Raw genomic sequence first — 23,084 nt, forward strand, 5'->3', positions numbered from 1 at the left:
AATTTAGGTATTAACTAATAAATCTTCCGATTTTAACTCAATTTTGTTATGAGCTAACTACATGTATTGTTAACTTCTTATTTTAGTAAGTGTTTTTAAGGTTACTATCATAAACAACAGTAAATTGTTTTATGAATGAAGAGTTTATATTGTGCATTGATAACACAAGCGAATATATAGGATTATGTTGTGATTTTTATAAAACAGTCTAGAATTCGCGCTTAATTTTTATGGACAATTAAGGCATCTATGCAATGCAGATGCACAGTAATGCAACAATATTATGTGTATGCAACTTAAAGTATGAAAAATTAGAATATGTTATAAATATTTCATGTCAATTATCCTAACAAATACTACTTTTGTTCTTATATACCATCAGTTGTCGTATTTTGCAGGAATAAATTGCATTCTACAATAAATTCACTAATATATATAATCAAGAATTTTTCTACAATATTGTCTGCTGTACGAATTAGGTGACAAATCTGTTTTTATCAAATAAATATTTTATTCACGTCTATAATATTATATATTTATGACTGTCACACAAAACATTGAAAACATGGCGAAATTGAAACGCGCGATTTGGAATGTTTCTTCCAATTTTGCTGCAAATCGATATTTTTCGCGTTTGTTAACGTAAGTTTTAAACTAATATTTTGTTTATTAATTTATATTGCATTTATTTGAATCTCTTTTCATATGAAACAATTTTGATTTGATTATAGAATATGAGATTCATTCATAAGAGGCAAAATTTGATAGTGTTATTTTATGTTTGCAATGAACTGGAAATTAATTTTTGTTTGTAGTTCTCAGTGGTACAATGTGTCTACAGATTCATTATTAAATAAAACAGTAACGGAAAATGCACTGAAAACCGAAAATGATATCATCATTACAGACAGTTGTGTTCAACGTTTAAAGGAAATTACAGATGATAATGCTTATTTAAGAGTTACAGTTGAAGGGGGAGGTTGTTCTGGTTTTCAATATAAATTTGATTTGGATACAAACATAAATGAAAATGATAAGTAAGTGTCATAAAAATAATTCAAATATTTATGTGACTATAGTATCACTGGTAGCTAATTAAATGCAATGATGTATTACAGAGTGTTTCAAAAGGATGGTGCAAAAGTAGTTATAGATACAACATCTTTAGAATATATTAAAGGATCGACAATAGAGTATCACACAGAATTGATACGTTCTGCATTTAGAATAACTAACAATCCATTAGCTGAACAAGGTTGTAGCTGTGGTGCTAGTTTTTCTATTAAAATATAATTTTCATGTAAATTCAATTGTAAAGAAGTTTAGATGTATGCATAGATATATTTGTTGTTGTTGTGTTAATAAAATGGTTAAGAATATTGTTACATTTTTGTCAAAATTGTAAATTTTCTAATTTATTTGATTATTTTATGTATATCTTACATTTAAGTACTAAAAATGATCTTAGTATATAAATTATATGTTACTAAAAATAATTATCGTCTGTCAGTTGTGAATTGTTAATAATTAAAGTTGCTAATAATTCTGATTGAGATACTCATTTTCCCTATTATCTTTTAAAATTGTTATTATCATTATTATTTTAATTATTTAAAATTATTAAATCGTATACTTACTAATAAAAATAATATTTACAAGACGTAAACAAGATGAAAACAGATGATTCTCGACTATGAGGTTTCGCAAATAACGTTGAATGACTTATAAAATTTTGAATTTCTCTATATTTGTCCTTAAAATAACTTGTAATTTTTACATATTAATCCAGTGATCCATTTTGGGAGGCTAATTGTTTCGATTGGACTGATGTCACAATTTTTGTAAGTTAATGTTTTATCTTCCTATATTGCATTCGTGGAAAAATAATTGACATTAAAAATAAGTTAGATTATCAGCCTAAATTCTACTCTAGACCGTAGACCAAAAAATATATAAATAATCCGAATTCTGCAATTTTTTCTTATGCATCTAGATTCGATAACAAGTTATGTTATTAACTTGTAATAAAAAATTTATATTTGTAATAACGTCTAGTTTTTAAAGGTACATAATATTTACGTTGAATTATAAAAGATTTTTTACAATAATGTTTTACAGTAATGTTTTATAGATTTAAAGCACTTAATAACTAACTTTGATATTCACATTTAATATTTTCACTCTTTTTTTAAATCGATAAAACATTCTTATAATTATAACTTGAAGAATACATTATGAGTGATGCAATAATGTACAAAGCAATGTGATATTGTCCCCAAATATACTGAATCTACATAATGTAAATATTGAACAATGTATGTATATGTATGTTACAGGCGAAATCGACCTTGCTCGGGCAATATCGGCATTACACACCGCATATCGCTGTCTGGCAAAGTCAGGGGAAATAATTCAATGGCGAACATGGTCCAAGTCCAATATCTCATCATTGAGTGGACAATGTCGGAAACTATTATTTATTTGAAATGTAAAGTCGGTATTGTGCATAATGATAAATCCAAGTGGACAGCGTCGCGCTAAGTTCTTCCAGTTTTATTCATCGCACGTCAGTCATAGCGTTTCTTTTGAAACGAAGTATCGGTATAGGATTAGGTATATAAAAATTTCTGGCTAGCAACTCTTTCACCGATTGTGCACGGGATCACAATTACGACCGAAAACTATTATCGCGCGTGTTTTTCCGTGCGTAGACGTTCCCATGCTATTGGCGAAAGAATTGCGGGCCAGAGATTTTTATATGCCTAATCCAATACCGATATTTAATTTCAAAAGAAATGATGTGACTGAGATTAATAAAACAGGTATAACTTAGCGTAGCGCTGTCCAGACTGAGTTATCATTATTCCCAATATTTCAAGTCTGGCAAAGTTCGCAAAGTACATAATAATCCCCGACATTGTTCACGCAATGGTGAGCAAATGTAAATTTTGTTCGTATTATATTGAACTATATTCCGTATTCAACTATTTCTTCAGACTTTGCCAGGCAGCGGTGCATAATGCTGACATTGCCTGGACAAAACCGATTTTGTATGTCTTGCAGCCTTCGCCCATAACATATATATAAAATAAAGAGCCAATTTCATAAAACAAAACTGATGAATATACATATATAATAATAAAAATAAACATACATACATACATATATCAGTTGCAATGTCTTACATAAATTATTATTAAAAAATTACATTATATATATATATTCTCTGCTATGGTAATTAAATATCACTATATTTTGGCCTTAACAAAACCGTTTTAATTTCTATGAAATTGACTTTCACTTGTAATATGTCATTTAATACAAATAAATGACATGTATATACTCATATATATACAATGAATTATAAAATTGTTGGTAAAGACACAAAAAAAATTAAAATTATGTTTTATCTTTTTATTAACATTTTGTCTAACGTTTAAAATAAGTGACAAGCAACTGACAGAATGATATATGTAGTTCTACGCATATTATATGCAGACATATATTATGCGCGATAGTAAAAAGATTTATATTTAATTACTCAAACTATGCTCGACAAAATTCATAAGAAATGTCTGAAGGTTGCTATAATTATTACAATAATCAAATCTGTTTTATGTATCTTATTAATATTTAACATATGTATCGTATATATGTATTATTGTAATAATACACTAATGTTTAATATTTTTACATTATATTTAGTATTTTACAAAATTAGAGTATTTTGTACTTTTATATAATCTTTTAATTAATGTTTTTCGAGTAAATTTATGTCTACCAATAATTTTATAATTTATTGTATAATTTTCATTATTATCTAAGAATCTTTATTAAGACAACATTTTTTCATCTAAAATTGACGCACTTGATGGCACAATTACTAGAAGGAAATCATAGATTAAGCTTATTTATTATATATATTTTACCAATGACATTAAAATTTAAATTCTAAAAAATTCTATTTAATTGATAGATACAATAAACTTTCGTTTTTCCTATATTATAAAATTATGTTTGAATAATTACAGGAACAAGATTTATTAAAATTTACAAAATATATTATATATAACTAATAAATATAATGTTTATTTATACCTTGTTGTCATGATATTAAAATTTTAAGAATTAAGTTTGTTTTTGGTATTCTAAAAGTACGTAATTTTTACTTACCAAGATTTAATGACTTTAGAGCTCAAAAAAAATTATAGATACGTATTTGTTATCTTTTCTTTGTTTCTTTGGCGAAAATAATTCAATGTTTGAAGCGTGGTGATTCAAGTATTCCAAAAATTGGATAAACGGAAGTTTACTGCATTAGTTATATAAAACCATATTGCTAAAACAAATTTTTAGTTACCTTTAATTATTAAAGGTAATTATCAAGTATTACGATATTTATAAATATAGTATGAGTATCGTAACATTCTCAATTTTAAATTCCTTTGCACGAATTGTTGCATTCTTACCATGCGTCAAAAAGATTTTTCTTTCTTCTCATATATTTTAATCGATATAATTAAATAATATTTAAAAAGATGTTTCTTAGATATCTTTGCTGGATACGTAACATAATGATGTTACGTCATCAAGCGCGTAAAGGTACTACAATGTTTCCTTAATAAATAAATACTTTAACTTTTATTAATAGAACATAAAAAAGCTAAAGATTATTTACGGAAATAATTTGGTTGATCCAACCAATGAACGCCGAAACTTTGACATAAACTCCAGGAACATCCAATCTTCCGCAGCCAAAACCCCATGACACCAGTCCAGCCAATTCGTAGAATCCGTCATCTTGACATACTAAAGGACCTCCACCGTCGCCCTATCAAATATTAGCTTTTGCAATTATTATACATAATTGTTTAAGTAAAATATAAACAGTGCTTTTGCATGTATTAACTTGACCAATAAAACATACTATATTTGCAAATAAATAGTAAATATCATGAAATGTACGAACTATTATTTTTTTCATTTCTCATCTATGTAGAAAATATCGTTCCATTCTATTTAAAAAAAGTAAAAATCATTTCACTTTATCACATAGGAATTGTATCATTATCACAGAATTTGTACTATTTTATACAGTTATTGGTTACTTTCGTTAATATCTAATTGCGCTTGATCAATAAATGAGCCATAGATGAATATCGTATGTGGTGTACACTACTACTATCAGCTATATTTGCAATCGATTTTGTGAGTTATTTTCGCGAATACGCAGATTTCACTGTATGGTATGTATATATATAAAGCAGAATTAATATTACCTGACATGCATCGTTTCCTTGTTCGCCACCAGCGCAAAAACTACTTGCTGGCAAGATGAAAATTTTTTCAGTTACGGCGTTCACTTTACGTATACATTCTGCGTCGCTTACAATTGGTATCTCAGCTTCTCGTACTCGAAGCGGGATAGGACCAGCTACATACAGAAGTAGACACACCTTATTAAATATACATATATGTTCTACATGAAAATACGTATATTCAGGAATATGAAATTGGTAAAAGTGGATAGAATTATGTAGAAATTATCTTGATAATATGCTTTATTATGCTTTACTTCACAAAGAAAATGACTCTTTATTGTACTCATCAAGTAAAAGTTAACTACGCACAGTCGTAGTGCGCGCTGTAATAAAATACCTGACAATTTATGTCAATTTATGTCAACTTATATACGTATGTACATGCCGACAATTTCATCGAAATCGGTTGATGCAGAAATAAGCAACAGACAACGTTCATAATAACAAAATCTATTTACTACTAACTTTGATGAAAGATTTTGTTAAAAAGTTTCAATTTGTTCGGAACTTTGCTACGTGTACATACATATGTATAATGAACAAAAACAATACGGGAATCTTACCTTCTCCCATATATCCATAACCAGTGACGGTACATCGTTTACCAGCTGTATGACTAACCCCTCGTGCAGGTAAACATACTAAGCAAACACCGTCCTTAAGCTCTGCTTGTCCATGAAGCTTTAATAGCGCTATATCGTTATCAAGAGTCTGACTGTTATGATTATGATGAATGTAAGTGGTCGCCACTCGCAGAGTTTGAGCACCAGGACTTCCATATTTTCTCGTCAAATCGTGATCACCTACCCTTACATAAATCGCATCCCCAGATCGTACAATACTACAAGTAAAAACGAGGTAATATAATCATTTTAAATGTCCACTTTTTCATTGTCTGTAACTTTACAACGTTTTGAAAGATTATAGTAAGTAGGTTAATATTATATAGTGGTAAATGTATTAAAATTCAAAACATACTGATCACGATAAAACTTACTTTGTTACACAGTGTGCAGCTGTCAAGACCCATTGCGTGCCGATTAGTGCACCACCGCAGAGGTACTGATTCAAGGAATTAATCAGGGCAACCTGCCAACACCATTCATTGGCATCTGCATCTTCCCCTCCGACAACGCGTGCTCCTCTTTCAAGACTACGTGCTTGAATCGGTCCGCGGGAGGTTCCTTTTACACCACACACGTATTTACTGTACACGGGGCTTCTCATAGTTGTCATCATCGTTGTTGTTTCATCTACAAAGTTAGCGTAATTTTTTACATAGAAATAAATTTTGCTTAAATTCTCCATTCCTGTATTAAAAGACAATACACGATTATGAATAAATACAACGTTGTATACGGTAGTATGTTGTACGAAATCTTTCAAAATTGCAAGATAAATTAAAAACCGCTCGTACGAATATCTTGAATAAATCTTCAACTTGAGTGTTATCAATGTATAACTTACATATAGCTGTTGTAAATGGTGTTGTGTATGGCCTCGAAGTAACATACATGGTGTCATTTCTATTAGTCAAAATTGCTTCGCTAGAATTTCCACCGTTGATTTCTCGTATCAATGATTTTGGAGCACAACATTGATGCCCTTGTTTCTTACATTTAAACAAATTCGTCAGTTCAGCGTTTCCTATAAAGAAAAGAAAAAGCAATGAGAAATGTTATTCATACGTAACAAATTCATAAAATCCGACGTTAAATTTCTACACAAACTTTTAAAAGATCAGCGAAATAGGCAGAAGGAATGGAGATAAATATTACAAAACTAATTGAATTTTATGTATTTTTACAACAGTTGTACGAGTCATGAATCGAAGTTTTATAACTTTTAAAGCTATCTGTCCTTTCGAAAATTGTGCTGCATCATTATCTTAAAAAACGGAAAAATTCATAATAAAGTCGAATCTCGGTAACTGGAAACTCAAGGAAAGTGTTAAAATTTTCACGTTACTGGAATTTTTATCTTTACCTTATCGAATTTTTCGAATAAAGGAGGGCCGAAAACGACTTGAAAGGAGGCTTTGTACGAGGGTTAGCATTTTTCTAATTAAAGAGGCTCGAACAAAGATAGATTTAACTTTTTGCATCCTTACAGTGAATAATAAATCATGTCGCTTTGATACACTGTTCATCTAGCTACGTATAAATGCAGAACCGCTATCGTCAGAATGTGTACAAGCAGATCAAATAATTCGTAGTATCGTCCCTAAAATTATTTTTCATTTTTGAGTCTTTATTCGTTGCTTAGACATGCCAAAACGCATCAAGGAAAGACAGAATTGTTTAGTCAGAGTTTTTAGAAACTCGTGTCTGTCGCCCTCAATAGCGTAAAGAAATAACGTCATAAAATAAGAGTTTCTAAAGGATAAATTAGAAAATCAGTTGTCACGATTCAATAATCGAATAGTCAATCCTGAAGTACTGTGTCGTTGTCAAACCGAAGAAAAGGAATTTTCAAGAAAAAGTGCGCCGAGAGAATATTAAACGTGTGCTCTTGACCTTCAGTGGATTGGTATTTAGAATTCTGGGTAATTTCTGATCAACGGAATCGACGAAACGAAGTCTTCTTTTCCTTGGAAATGTCAATTGAATTCTAATTGTGCAGCTAACGAGTTTATCAGTAGTTACCTTAAATTAAATCAGTAGTTACCCTAATTAAAATTACTAAGACTTTCAAAGCAAATTGTTCGCTTCTTTAAAATTGAAAGTCGCTTAAAAGACAGTACATATAAAATAAAAAATAAAATTTACCACAAGCTAAGAAGAAAATAAATAAAGGATTTGTAAATGAATTTCTAAGGGAGTCTATAACTATTATTATTATTATTATTATTATTTTACATTATATGTTATCGATGAAAATAAGAGCGAGACGATTTCGAAATACACGATGCAGATATAGCGAAAACATATTTGCGAAAAATGTATTAACGTTAACGAAGTTATTAGCTGTATAACATACGCAATTAATATTTTATGGTAACGATAAGTTTTCAAACGAATAAAGTAGGAGTAACAAAAGAGAAGGATAAATACTTACTGAAACAAGTGAATGATAAATAGGAAACAATACACGATCCAGGACACTCTGCGCGTGTGTCTCGTGGTAAAGAAACTGTAGTAATCGATGGTCTCGGTGTGGGCCTTGGCCTTGGCCTTGGTGTCTGATACGGAGAAGATGGTGTCACTACGTTTACCGTCTATGTGCGAGTAATTTCAATTTTCTTTTTCGTATGGGTTATCCAATATCTTACTTGCCTCAATTTAATCGTTCCATTGAAAGGGTTCTACCGTAAAAAAGAAATAGAATCACCTGCGGCGAGCTTTTCGTGTTGTCACAACAAATATATCCGGATTGACAAGTCGAAGTCTTCGCTATTATTGCGTTTGGCCGTTCACAGAAGGCTGCCATAATGGTTAACAAGCAAAATCCGGGACATGGTTGTAATTTTGGTTCCGGCGGTTTCGTGGTTGGTCCAACCGTCGTTGTTGTTGTCGTTTCCTGTTCAATCGGATTATGGTCGTAAATACGAAGTTGTCTCTTAAGAAACATTAATTTTTCAACGACTTTACTTTCTTACAGTTTTTAAGAAAGCGTCGATAACGCAACAAGATCCATCATCGGGGCATTCAGCTTCTCCATCCACTTTATCGCATAAAAGAGCGAAGAAGCCACTAACGCATTCACCTTTACACGGCTTTCTCACCGTAATCTTTGGTCTTGTCGTAGTTGTTGGTTGTTTCGCTATCGTAGTAGTCGTTGCTATCGTAGTGCTGGCTATGCTCGTAGAAGTAATCATATTTGATCTTACAGTTGTAAAAGGCGAAGAACCTTTGTAAGATGTATTGAGACCAGTCTTTTCATCGATGCGACTTGAATTCGTTCGGTCAATGACTAGTAGTTCCGGAGGAGGTGAATCCCCAAACGCATCTCTGGATACGCAACATTTATATCCTGGCTTGCAAAGGGTGTCTATTACCAGAACCGCATCGCAGTAATCGGCAATTCTCTCTGCCATACAAATTCCTGAACACGTTTTTGCTAAAAGAAAATAATTATGTGATAAGTACCGTTGGATCGTTGATTGCAAAATATTAAATGACTTTACTTGAGAAAGGATCGGGCACTGGTTGATTAAAAGCCATTGGTAAAAGTTACCTCGTTCGTTTTAACTGACCGATGCTTACGATTTGAAGAAATTAATCGTTACAAGTTAAAAGTTATTAAATTCCAAATTGAGTTCTATTTGACATTTAAGAATGTATGTTATATTAAATGAACGCTATTAACAATTAAAACCGATTCATACGAGATCCGAGGTGATACTCGTTAGAGATTAAAACGTCAGTCTCACAAGAAAGAAGATTGCAATGATTAACCAATGATCTAATTGACGATTGAATAGCCACTCTAATCGTTAACTGTGATTATGTACCAGTTGGATGAAAATTTAATTGTTAATTTCAGAAAAAAAAATGGAAAGATATCGTACAATTTTACAAAATTCGAAACTTGAAAAGGATTGTTACTTGAAGCTTAGAAGGTATATAAAGATTTTATATTTTACTATAACATCTCGCTTTTTTAATATATAGTTAAAGATAAAAAATACATACATGATGTTTTATTCACTGCTTCTTTCTGATTTTCCTGAAAAATAAGTAAAGTGTTTATATACTTTTAGTCCTTATTTTCAGATATTAAAGAATATATCTATTTGCATGCGTATCAATTTTTCGACAATAATAGTTCCACTATTTAACGAGGCAATTGCGATATGAATTCGATCACTTTTAAAGAAACGACATTCCGTGTATTCTTTATTCTGTAATAATAATTACGCCGAAGACGTCAGTGGTCAATTTTGAGATATCAAACATGCATTTATTACTTATACGACATAATAAATATATTTATTGTTTCGAAGAATACGATTTTGTGAACATACAGAAGTAGCTTTTACGGAAGTTGTTGAAGATACGGTCGTAAGTGCTGTAGTTGTTGAAGGTGTTGTTGTGCTCGTAGTTGTCGTTGTCTTAACGGTAGTGATAATAGTTGAAGTAGAGTCATCGCCATGAGGAGGGGCGGCACTTTCAGAAGTTCCGGTACCATTTATAGGTGCCTCGATACAACATCGCATACTAGTAGGGCACTCTACATCTTCAAGAACTTCGTAACATATTAACGTTGCAAATGCGTGTACACACACACCTGGGCAGTCTGCACTGTTGGCTGTACTTGTTATGGAATCTAATAGACCTGAGAAAAAATAAAAACATCCACGTGAGATCTATTTAATGAAATTCCTGTCACTTCGTGTACCTGTCCACCACATTTCTGGATCGTTACGTTCGTGTCGAAGATGCAAATATCATTAAAATCTCTACTCACGACAGAAGGATTACTACTGACGTGTTATGACTTGCTTGATACCAAACAACTTTAGGAAATGGACTTTTTACGTATCTAAGAATATTCAAGGTACTTAAAATGGGGTATTTTACATATTATAATTTAGTAACAATATGTATCCGTTAAAGAAAGTTTGTAAAGCTGTACACATAAATTTTAGTACAAATATTAAAAAATTAGCGAAGTTAGAACGTCGATCGCGCTAGAAATTCTACTAATATTATACTCAAGCATTTGATATTTATAAATTTTTGACTCAATGGAAACGACAATTGTTTAATAATATCTTATTGCTAAGATTACTTGTGAGATATTTTTATGCACGATAATGAGTAACACGTGTATTATAAATTCAACATCAACTATCGGGTACAGGTGCGAAGGCACGGTGAGTCAAGAGAAATTCCTGCATACGTAATCTTACGCTCCACTTATAAAATGAAATGGTCAAGCGTGATTGAATTTGATCTTGACAGTTGGTGAACTTCTAAACGAAATTAATAATTCCTTGAAACTGTCCTCTTCGCTCACCACTGTTATGGGAAAAATTATGGAAGAACCGCTTCCGGATAAATGTTTGAAAATTGACAGCAATGCCGAAGAAGGAACGCAGAATCAGTGCACTCTCAAAAAACGTTAAACGATTAGAAACGAAAGATTGCAAGGAGAGGACTACAATGGACAAATATGTACATTGTCAGAAGAAGGTCGTTCGTTGATTCAAGAGACGAAAAATATCTTAGTTCGTAAAAGAGCTTATTTCAAAAGAAAGTCAATGGGAGAATAACATTATCTTTGCTGACGAGAGTAAATTTAGCATTCATTCTGGCGATAGAAGAGTTGGAGTGTGTATCAAGAAAGTGGAAAGGGGAACTAATTTCGAAACATTTACAACCAGCCATAAAGCAGGATGATGAATCAATACAGAAGTGATAATGATACGAGGATGTAATTCGATTTACGGAGTGAGAAGCCATCGTGGAAAACAATTTCTTTAAAAATGTTGCCGATATGGAGACCAAATAAACGCGGTAAAAATTGGACAAATGCTCAAAAAATCCAGTGTATCGATCCTAATTATTATTAGGCTCGAGATCGAACGTAGAAAAGGACATCGCGAGTGAAGGAGCAAGAGTTCGGAGAGTCGAATTGATCAAAAGAAACGTATCGATGAGACGGTATTAACGCAAGAATAGACTTTTTTCATTTTTCATCTTTATCAAGTGAAACGTTTATCCAAGTGACTACGAGGCTTTTCTGATTAAAATAAGGCCAAATTATGTAATTTGGAGCGTATCTCCTTATTTAAAAAGTGACGATAACTTATTTTCTTTTGCCTATTAAATAAAACTACACGTTTAAGTCTTTCCACGATAACTACCTGAAGCAGAAAGTGTGTTTTGGCTGAGAATTTTTACTGTGCCGTTTCACAAATACGCTTCGCAACTGTCGCAACGTTCTTACAAATGAGACGAACGCGCCATACGATTGAAAATATACGTATATTATTTAAATCAACGATTTACAGCGAAGGAAAAACGTACAACTTTTTATTTTGAGCTAATGAACAACGATCGTTAGATTTTTCCAATGATTAAGTAAGTAAATTTCAAGAAATTCGTCTCATAGCGTAGAATTCTAGGTGTTTTCACTTTAGCAGGCATAACGGCCCAAACAAACATAACGGTAGTTAATTAAACAGCTTGGCTTAATCGCATGACCGTTTTTGATACCATACGTGCCATTTCTAACATAATTGTCTTAGATCGATAATAAAGTCACATCTATATTCCGTAGACATGTTCAATTAGCGTTGTACGATTGCGTTAACATCGTATCTATATCTTTTCAACTCTAGAAAATTGCATGGAAAGATAATTCTCTGTTATATGAAGGTAACTGATCAGACGAAATTATCTGCTCTTGAACTTACGCTTTTTCTTTACGTCTTCGTTGGAACTAGAAATATGTTTCCAAAATAAAAAGAACATCAAATTTTAACGATATAGTTTAACGATATATTTGACGAATATGTGCGCACTAGACTGATATTCAAGCTTTATATTCTCGAAAAGAACATTTTATTCTACGAAGTAACGAATTGAACGAAATAACTCGCGTCCCCGTTTTTCGATGTTCACAAACGCAGTGCCTTACGAATTGACTTTTATGGACGAGATACCTCGAATTCTAATGAAAAGATGTGCGACATATCTCGCCCAAAGCGTCACACGAACGATATTACGTCGCGAGATACCAAGTACAAAATATCACATAAACGACACGGCATTGCGAGGTATCTCGTCCAAATCGTGTCATCGAAGACCTAACGTGACGAGATATTTCGTCGTTCTATGCAAAGGGGGACTAGAGCGTTTACAAACACGACTAGACATCTAGAGCAAAGTTATTGGTAGTAAATTAAAGTACAGAAGTAAACGTGAAAAATATTTCTGTATCAATGAGATTAAGCAATAGTGAAACACCGAGATACAGTCGTCGTTTACGGTGCTTGTGAAGACAATTTTATGAGTGCGAATCGCTGTATGCGTTAAAATATTGTTTGCTTTAAATGCTTAGTGAAATGTTTGGAAAATCTAGCAATTTCTCAATACGAGACGTAAAACGACTAAAAATAGTAAGAAACGAAAGGTATTTTAATACTATAATTGCTACGAGCAATCATGGCAATCGATTCAATTCACTGATCACAACGAATGCATTATCAGCACGTGAAACACTGCGACGAAGAAGATATTTTACATAAACGAAAATAATATATTTTTACCAAATATCCTATTCACACGTTCACATTTACAAACTTCAGACGAGTACATTTTATTGTTGGCTCACTGATAGGACAGAAATGTTCTATCTTTGTATCTGAAACACTGTCACTTTGTTAGATAATTTATCATGTGAAACTCCTTTAACAATGTGTTACCAACACAACAGTTGCTGTGTACAATGAATGTGTAAGGTTTGAACCTTGAACCTTGAATGGATTGAACCTGCAGGACTCGTAAGCGACTCGTTCTCCGGACCTGATCCTCATTAGACTACTTTTTCCGAGAATATGCGAAAAATGAAGTTTATCGCGAGCTGCCAACGATGCACGAACATACGAACGATCGAATTACTACGATCACACACTTGCATTGACTTTAAGGATTATTTATATAGACGATCATTTAAAGAATAATTACTGCTTCTTTGGCCCATATACCTTCATAATTTATGCAAGTATTATACGTTACATTCGTGGAACTCGAGTTAACTTTTACATGCAAATAAAAGAGGGAGATAACAAAAGACCAATTATTATATTACACAATCCCCTCGATACCATAGAACTTTTGTTTGAAAAAAGATTTTTTATATAACCACTTTCAAAGCAAATTTAAAGTGATAAAATTAAATGATTCGCCCTGTATATTTTGAATATCAAAATATTTGAAAATCAATGTTTGTTACATAATGTTTGAATTATATCTTTGTATTGGTCATTTAAAAATGAATCATTTAAGAAAAAAGATACAACGTAACGACAAGCTAGTGAAGCATCTAAAATTTTTTAGTTCTCATTTTTTTCATTAAGACAGGAAATTCGAACAATTGCTAATTACGTACGTAGTATATACATATGTATCATCGCGTACTTTTCAAGTTTGCCAATGGCCTTCTCACCAACAGTGAACTTGAGCGTCATCCGCATAGCGTTGTACAACTCCTAAGTAGGACAATCACATCCTTCCAGATACTATCTATACAAGCGTACACAGCATACATTCACGCATGCGAATTTCTATTTCTCGAAACCTCCTCTGCAACGAACTAATTTTATTTGCAGTTATTTTCTATATACTTTTACTAAATGTTGTTACTTATATAATCGATCAAAAATTTCTTTGTACTACGAGGGAAAATGTACATTTCAAATTTGGTAATTGAAAATTCTTTCTATTTCTTGAGACAATATTTTAGATATATCGCTATTTACTCATAAGCTAAATAGCATAACAAATCTCTCTACAGGGAAGGAGAAAGCAGAATAAATAAATTAAAAATTATATAAAATTATATAGCGAACAACTCGTTCTAAGAATGGAAAAATAAATAGATAAGTAAAATTTAAGAAAGACATTTAATAAATCGAGAAATATATGGAATAATATAAGATTGAATTAGATATTCCTTATCATTTATTGTTCGCAGCTGATACATCAAGCTATATGTATATGTGTGTATGTTGTGTGTAAAAATTAAAAAGCGCAAATAAAAGTAAAAAACCATTCAAGAATGAGAACGAAATATTATGAAAATGTTAAATTTACAGGAGTATATAATTACAAATGCAATAGTATCCAAGTGAGAAGAAATAATTGATTTACCTGACAAGAAAGTGCCAGCCAAAGAATCGTCGTCCTGAGCAGCGATCGATCCGCTAAGTAGGAGGAAAAGGACGATGCCCCCAGGGACTGTTCTTAGTATCATCTTCGCTTTCCTCATTCTCTTTCTCTCTCTCTCTCTCTCTCTCTCTCTCTCTCTCTCTGTCTCTTGCTTCCTCTTTTTCTTTCTTTCCGCTTCTTTTTCTTCAATTTAAAAAGGTAACCGCAAAAACAGTTAAAGAAAGACACACTGTGTCGTTACCCGGTTCGAACACGTGCGTGTCAAACTACTTTACCGCGAGTTCGGCAGCCACGGTATTATGTGGGCCCGCATTGCCTGTTAGACTTGTTTGACTGACTGACTGACTGACTGAGGAGGTACCGGGGCCCACTTGTGGGTCAGGGTGCGGGTCCCCTCTTTTACGCCAGTCAGAAAAAGGAGAGAAAAGAACGAAGGCGGAGAAATAGAGAGAACGATCGTCGACGACCTCACTAAGAATTACTCAAAAAGAGGGGGAAGGGTTGTTGGCATTAACATCAGATATTTATGCACGATATTTTAAATATGTACAATTCTGCTATTACAATTTATTAGTAATCCGTAATATATACATGTTTCTTTCCTGTTTACCTTACTCACTTCTTTGACAATAGATTAACAAACAGCTTTGAATCAAAGTATGTTTACAAACCATGAAGAATGAGCCATTTACTAGCATATATTATCAATAAAATTAGTGTAATAGCATTAACATATAACACAAATAGGCGTAAACCATTTCGATGATGATCGTTATACTCGGTTTTCTTTCATTAAATTTAATTACTGTCTTATGTTATTTATTGCTTTATATATTCTCTAATTTATTAATTTTTACTTATATTCGATTTTCCTCATTATCTGATCTCAACTATATCGGAATCTCTCTTTTCCCTATCTTTCATGTTCGCACTGCTCTTCCTCTTTGCCTCTCTCTCACTCCCCTATAACTTTTTTCTTCCGTTCTCTCTTTCTCACCGCATGTATATGTAAGTATATGTGCACGACTAGCGGTACTTTACCCGTAAATGTACGGGATACCGTACGATATTTCCCTTTGGAATTTATCGTTCTTTGCGCAACGGTCAATCCTTCGTAATCATAGTACTACATTAACATACGTCTCCTTAAAAAGTTCAAACAAGAAAATAACTTGAAACCCTATTATTTGTTTCAATATTCTACAAGACTATTAATTGTAAAAACAAATTTTTTTTAGTATATTTAAATAATTCGTCACATTTTTCAAATTCTCTAACATATTTAATTATATCAAAATATACAATATTCTATTCGATATAAAAATTACACTTTACTAGTTAATAGCACTTCTTTATTAGTTCTAGTACAGCAATTATAGACACAAAATACAATTACATACACAAAACATGTAATAATAATAATAATTATAGTAATAATAATAGTAATAATAGTAATAATTAAAGTTTAAGTAGACCTAATTGCAATGGATCAATTAATGTAAATTTTTCTATGCATTCAATTAGCCATATAAGCGGAAGTGTTTTTATATGAGGCATATTATATTTTATACGTGGTTCATCTTTTTCTGGTACATATATGATATAATGTGTACATTTATATAAAGAATGAGTAGGTTCATTCGCAATGTGAAAAGGAATAAATAATCCCTGGTCTTTTATATTTTCTGGATTTGGTTCTCTTTTCAAAACTGTTCCACCACCCTCTTGTACTAGTGCTATTAATGCCTCTTTTGTTAATTGTATACCATTTGCATAAACGTTTTTTGACTGCCACGCAAAATAAAAATAACATCGATTGAAGAGACCTGGATTCTAAAAGAATAACCAGAAACATTCAATGTATTATTTAATTTTCCTGCACAATGTGTTTGCAATTAGTTTTACCTGTTTTTGTGCATTTTCTCTAGCTTTCTTTGGGATACCTTTAATCGGTGTGCCACTAACTTCAAATATTTCTAAATCTCCTTTTAGTATTTCGCTTATATCCATTCCTAATTGAATCCCTTTTATGACAAAAGATGCTATAAAAATTTATTTGTATAACTGTACACAAGGTATTAATCTAGAAACAAACTTACACTCGGTATTAAGTAACCAAGCTCCGTGTAAAAGTGCCATCATTACGTCATATGACGGTTGTACGACATTTTCACTATTAGCTTCTACTATGACATGAGTCACAGATGATCTACAATATATTATGTAATATTTATAATCTCCTACATTTAAAGATGTAATATAATGCTATATACTATAAAATGACTAAAAATATCATCGACATACTGAAATCTAGATACAATTTTAATTTTATTCTTTGACGCTATTTCATTCAGATGTCTTTTATTCTTTTCTTGTAAATCTGACATATATATAACAACCATATCAAATGCCATGGAAAGTGATTTATTTAAAGTATGACTAAGATCTTCGGTGGTTTCAAGTACATTATCCAATTCATTTTCATCTTTCAAAATATTCCACATCCTACTGTATGGCTCGCAATAATCTCTAAAATACAACATATAACATGAAATGAAAATATAGAATGATAATAAGAAGAGAAGTTTACATATATAATAACTATTATATTACTAACAACTTTGTACAGATATTGAGAATATCGACATATGTGTATATAATATATAGAATATTTACTTCGACAGTTTAATAAATCAATATTAAGTAACACATACATAGGTCTTTTTCCATAATCATCATACACATTTTTGTTAGCTGAATATTTTAATAGCAGTTTTGCTTCTGACAATCTATTTGCTTTAGCAGCTTCATGTAACGCCGTTCTGTTTCCTTCACCAGGTGTATTTGGTAATGCACCACATTTTAGTAGTAAATAACATATGTCGCTATAACCATAACTTACAACTTCTTGCTGCACAAATTATATTTTCATTATTCATATTCAATTTAAAAAGTTATTTTATAATGTAATAATTACCAAAGGAGTCCAACCGTTATAATCCTTTGTATTTGGATTTGCACCAGCAGCTAATAGAAATTTTATATGATCTTCTTGTATCTTCCCCTAATGTTCATTTCATAAGTTTAGTCATATCTTTTATTTTTTAATTGTTTATTATATTATATTATATATATGAGCATCAAAAATTTACCTTCAAACACGCAGTATGTAATTGTGTTTCTCCTTTACTGTTCTGTTTATTAATATTTTTTTTTGGTATGCGATATTTTAAATTACATACTGTAGAATTGATTCTGTTAGGTGACTGTATCGAATTTGAAGTTGTGGCTGCATTCCATAAATCTCTATTAAATTTATGTTAATTTAAAATTGAGTAGAGCATATCATATTAAAATTTTATTTGTATGTATAAAACATATTTAGTATAAAATTTTGGAATTAACTATAATCAGATATTAATAAAGTCTCATAAGATTAGATACACTTATTCGCATATTTGAAACAATTTAAATATATCCTAAAGAATGCAAATACAGAAATATGAAAATTTATTCTTTGACTTTTATAATACCTTTCCTGTATTATTTCTGCAATATTATTGCAATGAGATACAAGACTCTCAATTACATGATCGCTACATGTTTCAATGGGCTGTACAGGTATCTTACATATTATACATAGTGAATCATTCCCAACACACTGTTTACAAAAGAAATGACCACAACTGGTGTATCTTGTTGCATTTATTGGCTCATTTCCACTACACAAAAAAAGTAAAGAAAATTATAACATACTTGTTTATACATTTTAAAAAATGCTAAATATATGAGATAAACTATGTAAGAAATATGAAATGTATTATTATAATTAATCAGGCATGTTAATTTTTGGACATATTTTTTAACTGTAATATTAAAAACAATTTTAATAAGACTGTAAAAATAAGTTCAAATTTTATCTTCATACAGCAAATAAATAATGGAACTTAAAAATAAAATATATATAAATGACACACACACACACACAAATTTGAGAAAATTTAAAAGACAATATAGATATAAGTTTGTTAATTGTTTTAAGTAAAATATTACCATTTGTTACACTTTAACATATTTGCAAAGTCTTTTAAAGCGTCACGAGTGTTCTTCCATGAAGTGTCCATTTTCAATTATTACTATAGTACATATACGTATATTCAAAAAATTTCTTTATCATTCCTTTTATAAGCATCTATTAAAAGTTAACCATACCAAGTCCAATTATAGTTTGCGTGATTAAGGAGTTTGTTAAGTTTGAAGAATACATTTTAATGGATATAAAATGACTGTAGTAGTTTTCAATGTGTAAAATTCAAAAAATGCAACTCTTAACTTTAGGAGCACAGTAATTCAAAAGTTATGTGTATATGTCCTCGAGTTTATAACCATTAAACCGAAGTTTAACCAAAATATATATATAGATATATATATAGAAACACTTTTCCTTAAGGCGTTAGAAGTCTTTGTTTGTTGAAACGAAAACGGAGTTAAACTGTTGAACTTCACAATAAACAGCACACACTCGTTCACATCACCAGAAAGGAAATAAGAGTGCTCACGCTTATAGAGCTGGTTGCTCCCGGACTAGTGCTGCACCATGCAACCAAGTGCTGAGTTTAATTGATGTTAGCATATACAAGGACCCATAAAATTAGGGATCTATCCTGTTTGGTCGCACACTAGCATAGACAAGAATCTATCAAGTTCCACGCTACAAGAACCTATCTAACTGTACGGTTCTATGGAAAAGTTCATATCTATTTTTCTATTCGAGATAGACAAATATAAGAATGACAAAATCGCGCAATAATGAAACTAATTGTAAGTTGCCTAAGAAAGAGAAATTAATTGTTATAATATAATTCTGTACTATAACTATAATTTTGTACGATGACACAAAGCAAAGTTAGAAATAGTACAAAAAACATAATCGAGATAGCAGCCAATTAACTCATATTATTTGCTATATAATTCATAATTATATCATATTATATGATACAATTAGTAATTATATGTCCCAAACCCAGTGGAAGAAATTTGGGCATTTCATAGACGCAACACTACGTATAAGAACGCGACAATTAATCAACGCAACGCTACATCTTAAAATGATTTTAATATAAAGTTACTATCTATAAATGAAAAAAAAAAATTAATTCAAAACTAACGTGTCATTTTAATTCGCCTTTAAATAAAAGAAAACGCGACAAATTCAAATTCTACTTTTCGACAAATTCTAATAATTCACGATAGAAAATACTAAGAACAATCGCGACATCTTATAACTCGCAACGCTAAAGCAAACGCGATCATCTTCCCATCGTAACGCTAATCCAAACCGAATCAGTACTTTTTCGTAACTCTAATTGATAACACGAAATTTAGACTCGCAACGCTAATTTCAAAGACCGCGATTAGCCCAACATGACGATGGGTCGACATGTACGTTGGCATCATGCAGATCGCTGTCCGTTCGCATGTGCATGCTCGAGCAATACGTAAACGTTCGTGTCGAAACCCACTCGCGATCGCGACCGCGAAATTAAAAATATCGATAGGTAAAGCTAGAGACGATGGCATGTTCCATTCGTGCCTAGCTTCACCGTCGATTTTTCGAACGAAATTTCCTGAAACTGGTTGAACACGCGAAAACGCGCCTACCCGACCAGAGACTGTGTCAACCTGCCCGACCCTACCTACTTATAATTGACAGACACACCAGAAAATGTGCTACCTATCCTACCTAGCCCTATATTTAAAAAATGACAAAACATGCACACCAACATATTCACTCCACGATTCTCACACATAAGACTCGGGCGCAAGAACCTACACTAGAGAAAACGTCCCGGGACGCCTCCGACACCCGAGTTTGACACACAATTCAAACTGCTTATGTATTGCAAAATATCTTCTAATATATTTTCAAATATTTATTAATATTCTAAAATATAAAATCAATTCTTTCCTCAGGAAGAATCCAATTGCGAATGTTCGTTATCAGAGTTTGAAATATGGTTTTTACTAACATATTATGCTGCACTTTATAAAGATTCGACAATGCTTACAATAAATTAAACGTTCTTAACTAAACATGCCTGAAGTGATTCAGAGTATAATATAATCTTGCAGCGAAACATGTCTGAACATATCTTACGCAGATTCTTTCGAAAAAATAATAAACTGATTTTTCTCGTACAAATACGTAAAAATATAATAACTTCGTAATAGATTCTCTAATAACAATTAAATAATTCATATAATTTGATATATATTGATATAAAACATTAATCGTTGAAAAGTGATTTTTTCATCTTAATATTTTCAACAAATTATGCAATTATTTAGAAAATAATATCTATATATCAATTGTAAGTCGCATAGTAATTATACAGCAAATATTATCATTGATCCAATGAAAAGAGAAAATAATCACGTACATATGTCTGCTTTGTTATAACTCAATCATTACCAAATCTGCATGGGAAACCAACGAATTCATTATTAATCAATGTGTCATCCATTTCGTATCAGTTCGAATTATCGATTATTAATCATCTGTGGCGTCTGTGATGTGAACCTCTATTTTTCCAGTCACGTGACCAGACAATAATCTGTACAAAAGAAAACCAACAATTTCAAATAAATGTATGGCAAAAAATCAATAATTTACAATAACATTACAATAACTAAACAAATTACAGTAAGATAAAGAAATAATAAAATCCACAGTCTGCCTCAAGGCCGGTAATATGAATTTTCGATCATTTTAACTATCAAGAAGAAATGTATAGTTTACAATAATGAAACCAATTACAGTGAAATAAAGTAATAATATAACCCAAATTATACCTCAAAGGCCGATAATATGAGCTATCGACGATTGTAACTTGTCAAGTACGCAGTCAATGATGAAAATAAAAGAAAATTTCTTAATTTTACTAAGATTATGATTAATAAGTGATTAAATACGAACGTACTATTTAAATGAAGCAGATAGAAGTGTAGAAATGTTGATAAAGTCGAAATCAAAGTACTAATAATGACAAGGTAACGGTCGACGAGACGAATTTTCGCTCCACGACTTTCAAGACTACAATGACACCTCACGACACGAAACTACGACATCCCAATATTTCGGACCAATAGGAAAGCTACATTTGACGTAACAATAGGAACGCTCCAATAGGAACCCCAATAGAAACGCTCAATTTTATTTGACAATATTCTGCACCAATAGTCACGCTCGATTTGACTTCGGAATATATTGCACCAATAGGAGCGCTCGATTTTCGTATATACGAGCGCGCGCAAATTTATCGTATTCAAACAGTGAAATTGATGAAATTGAGGAACAGAAAACATATATAAGATAATGTTCAGTAACAATTACGAATAAGATTACGTTCTTAATGAAAAGCTTTTATGTCTTACACGAGTGACGCTGATATTGACAAAATATGACAAATAGATAGGCTAATATTTACATTCGGCAGTGTAGATAAATTTCTTTTGTATCTTTTTATATAATGCAATAATATAATTGACAAAAATAAAAATAACTGACAAAAATGTAATATAAAGAAAAAAGGCACACGGTATCGTTTTGCCTATCCGAAAGAGGTTGGTCCAAATCCTAATAGAGACTTCTTTTTATAATGAACGTAATAGTTAAAAACAATTACTTTTTTTATTATCGGTAAAACCGGACGAATATACGCAATATGTTAGTATTACGTGAAAATATGTTAAAATTGAACTATTTACAGTTTTTAACACGATTTATCAATGCCTTGCAATTGTTTGCTTTGCTAGTACACTTCAATAAATCAAAATGAATCAAGCACATCAACGTCAAAACCACCGCATAAAGTTTGAACAAACAGTGCCTTTATTATGCTTTATGATTTCACTGTCATACTCT

General features: G+C 31.4%; 3 protein-coding genes across 7 annotated transcripts; 1 reads left to right on the top strand and 2 right to left on the bottom strand.

The window, feature by feature from the left end:
- The first annotated feature begins 329 nt into the window (after positions 1-329).
- Positions 330-19,585, top strand: LOC117214018 (iron-sulfur cluster assembly 2 homolog, mitochondrial). 3 transcript variants are annotated; one of them, XM_033459822.1, is made up of 4 exons: positions 330-642; positions 816-1,037; positions 1,119-1,332; positions 19,570-19,585. In XM_033459822.1, exons 1-3 carry the CDS (start codon positions 539-541, stop codon positions 1,291-1,293), a joined length of 501 nt encoding a protein of 166 aa, XP_033315713.1. In that variant the 5' UTR covers positions 330-538; the 3' UTR covers positions 1,294-1,332; positions 19,570-19,585. The 3 variants fall into 3 exon arrangements, with proteins under 3 accessions (XP_033315713.1, XP_033315714.1, XP_033315712.1); XM_033459823.1 differs by lacking the exon at positions 19,570-19,585 and having other exon boundaries at positions 732-1,037; positions 1,119-1,418; XM_033459821.1 differs by lacking the exon at positions 19,570-19,585 and having other exon boundaries at positions 1,119-1,418.
- On the bottom strand, positions 4,652-15,285 carry LOC117214015 (protein masquerade). Of its 2 annotated transcripts, none has more exons than XM_033459812.1 (11): positions 15,143-15,285; positions 10,288-10,598; positions 9,956-9,989; positions 8,920-9,380; positions 8,652-8,840; positions 8,379-8,502; positions 6,789-6,968; positions 6,319-6,574; positions 5,885-6,162; positions 5,280-5,434; positions 4,652-4,831 (listed from the first exon to the last, which is right to left on the bottom strand). In XM_033459812.1, exons 1-11 carry the CDS (start codon positions 15,258-15,260, stop codon positions 4,664-4,666), a joined length of 2,274 nt encoding a protein of 757 aa, XP_033315703.1. In that variant the 5' UTR covers positions 15,261-15,285; the 3' UTR covers positions 4,652-4,663. The 2 variants fall into 2 exon arrangements, with proteins under 2 accessions (XP_033315703.1, XP_033315704.1); XM_033459813.1 differs by lacking the exon at positions 15,143-15,285 and adding an exon at positions 12,685-12,757.
- LOC117214016 (BRCA1-associated RING domain protein 1-like) lies at positions 15,712-22,291 on the bottom strand. 2 transcript variants are annotated; one of them, XM_033459815.1, is made up of 10 exons: positions 22,141-22,291; positions 21,633-21,774; positions 18,694-18,882; positions 18,313-18,466; positions 18,138-18,224; positions 17,875-18,071; positions 17,465-17,689; positions 17,260-17,369; positions 17,066-17,184; positions 15,712-16,993 (listed from the first exon to the last, which is right to left on the bottom strand). In XM_033459815.1, the coding sequence occupies exons 2-10, from the start codon at positions 21,641-21,643 to the stop codon at positions 16,619-16,621; spliced, it is 1,467 nt and encodes a 488-aa protein (XP_033315706.1). In that variant the 5' UTR covers positions 21,644-21,774; positions 22,141-22,291; the 3' UTR covers positions 15,712-16,618. The 2 variants fall into 2 exon arrangements, with proteins under 2 accessions (XP_033315706.1, XP_033315705.1); XM_033459814.1 differs by lacking the exons at positions 21,633-21,774; positions 22,141-22,291 and adding an exon at positions 19,214-19,284.
- Between the last annotated feature and the right edge of the window lie 793 nt (positions 22,292-23,084).

This window comes from Bombus bifarius, unplaced genomic scaffold (genome assembly GCF_011952205.1).
Source record: "Bombus bifarius isolate JDL3187 unplaced genomic scaffold, Bbif_JDL3187 scf7180000009145, whole genome shotgun sequence".
In the NCBI taxonomy this organism is placed as follows: Eukaryota; Metazoa; Arthropoda; class Insecta; order Hymenoptera; family Apidae; genus Bombus; species Bombus bifarius.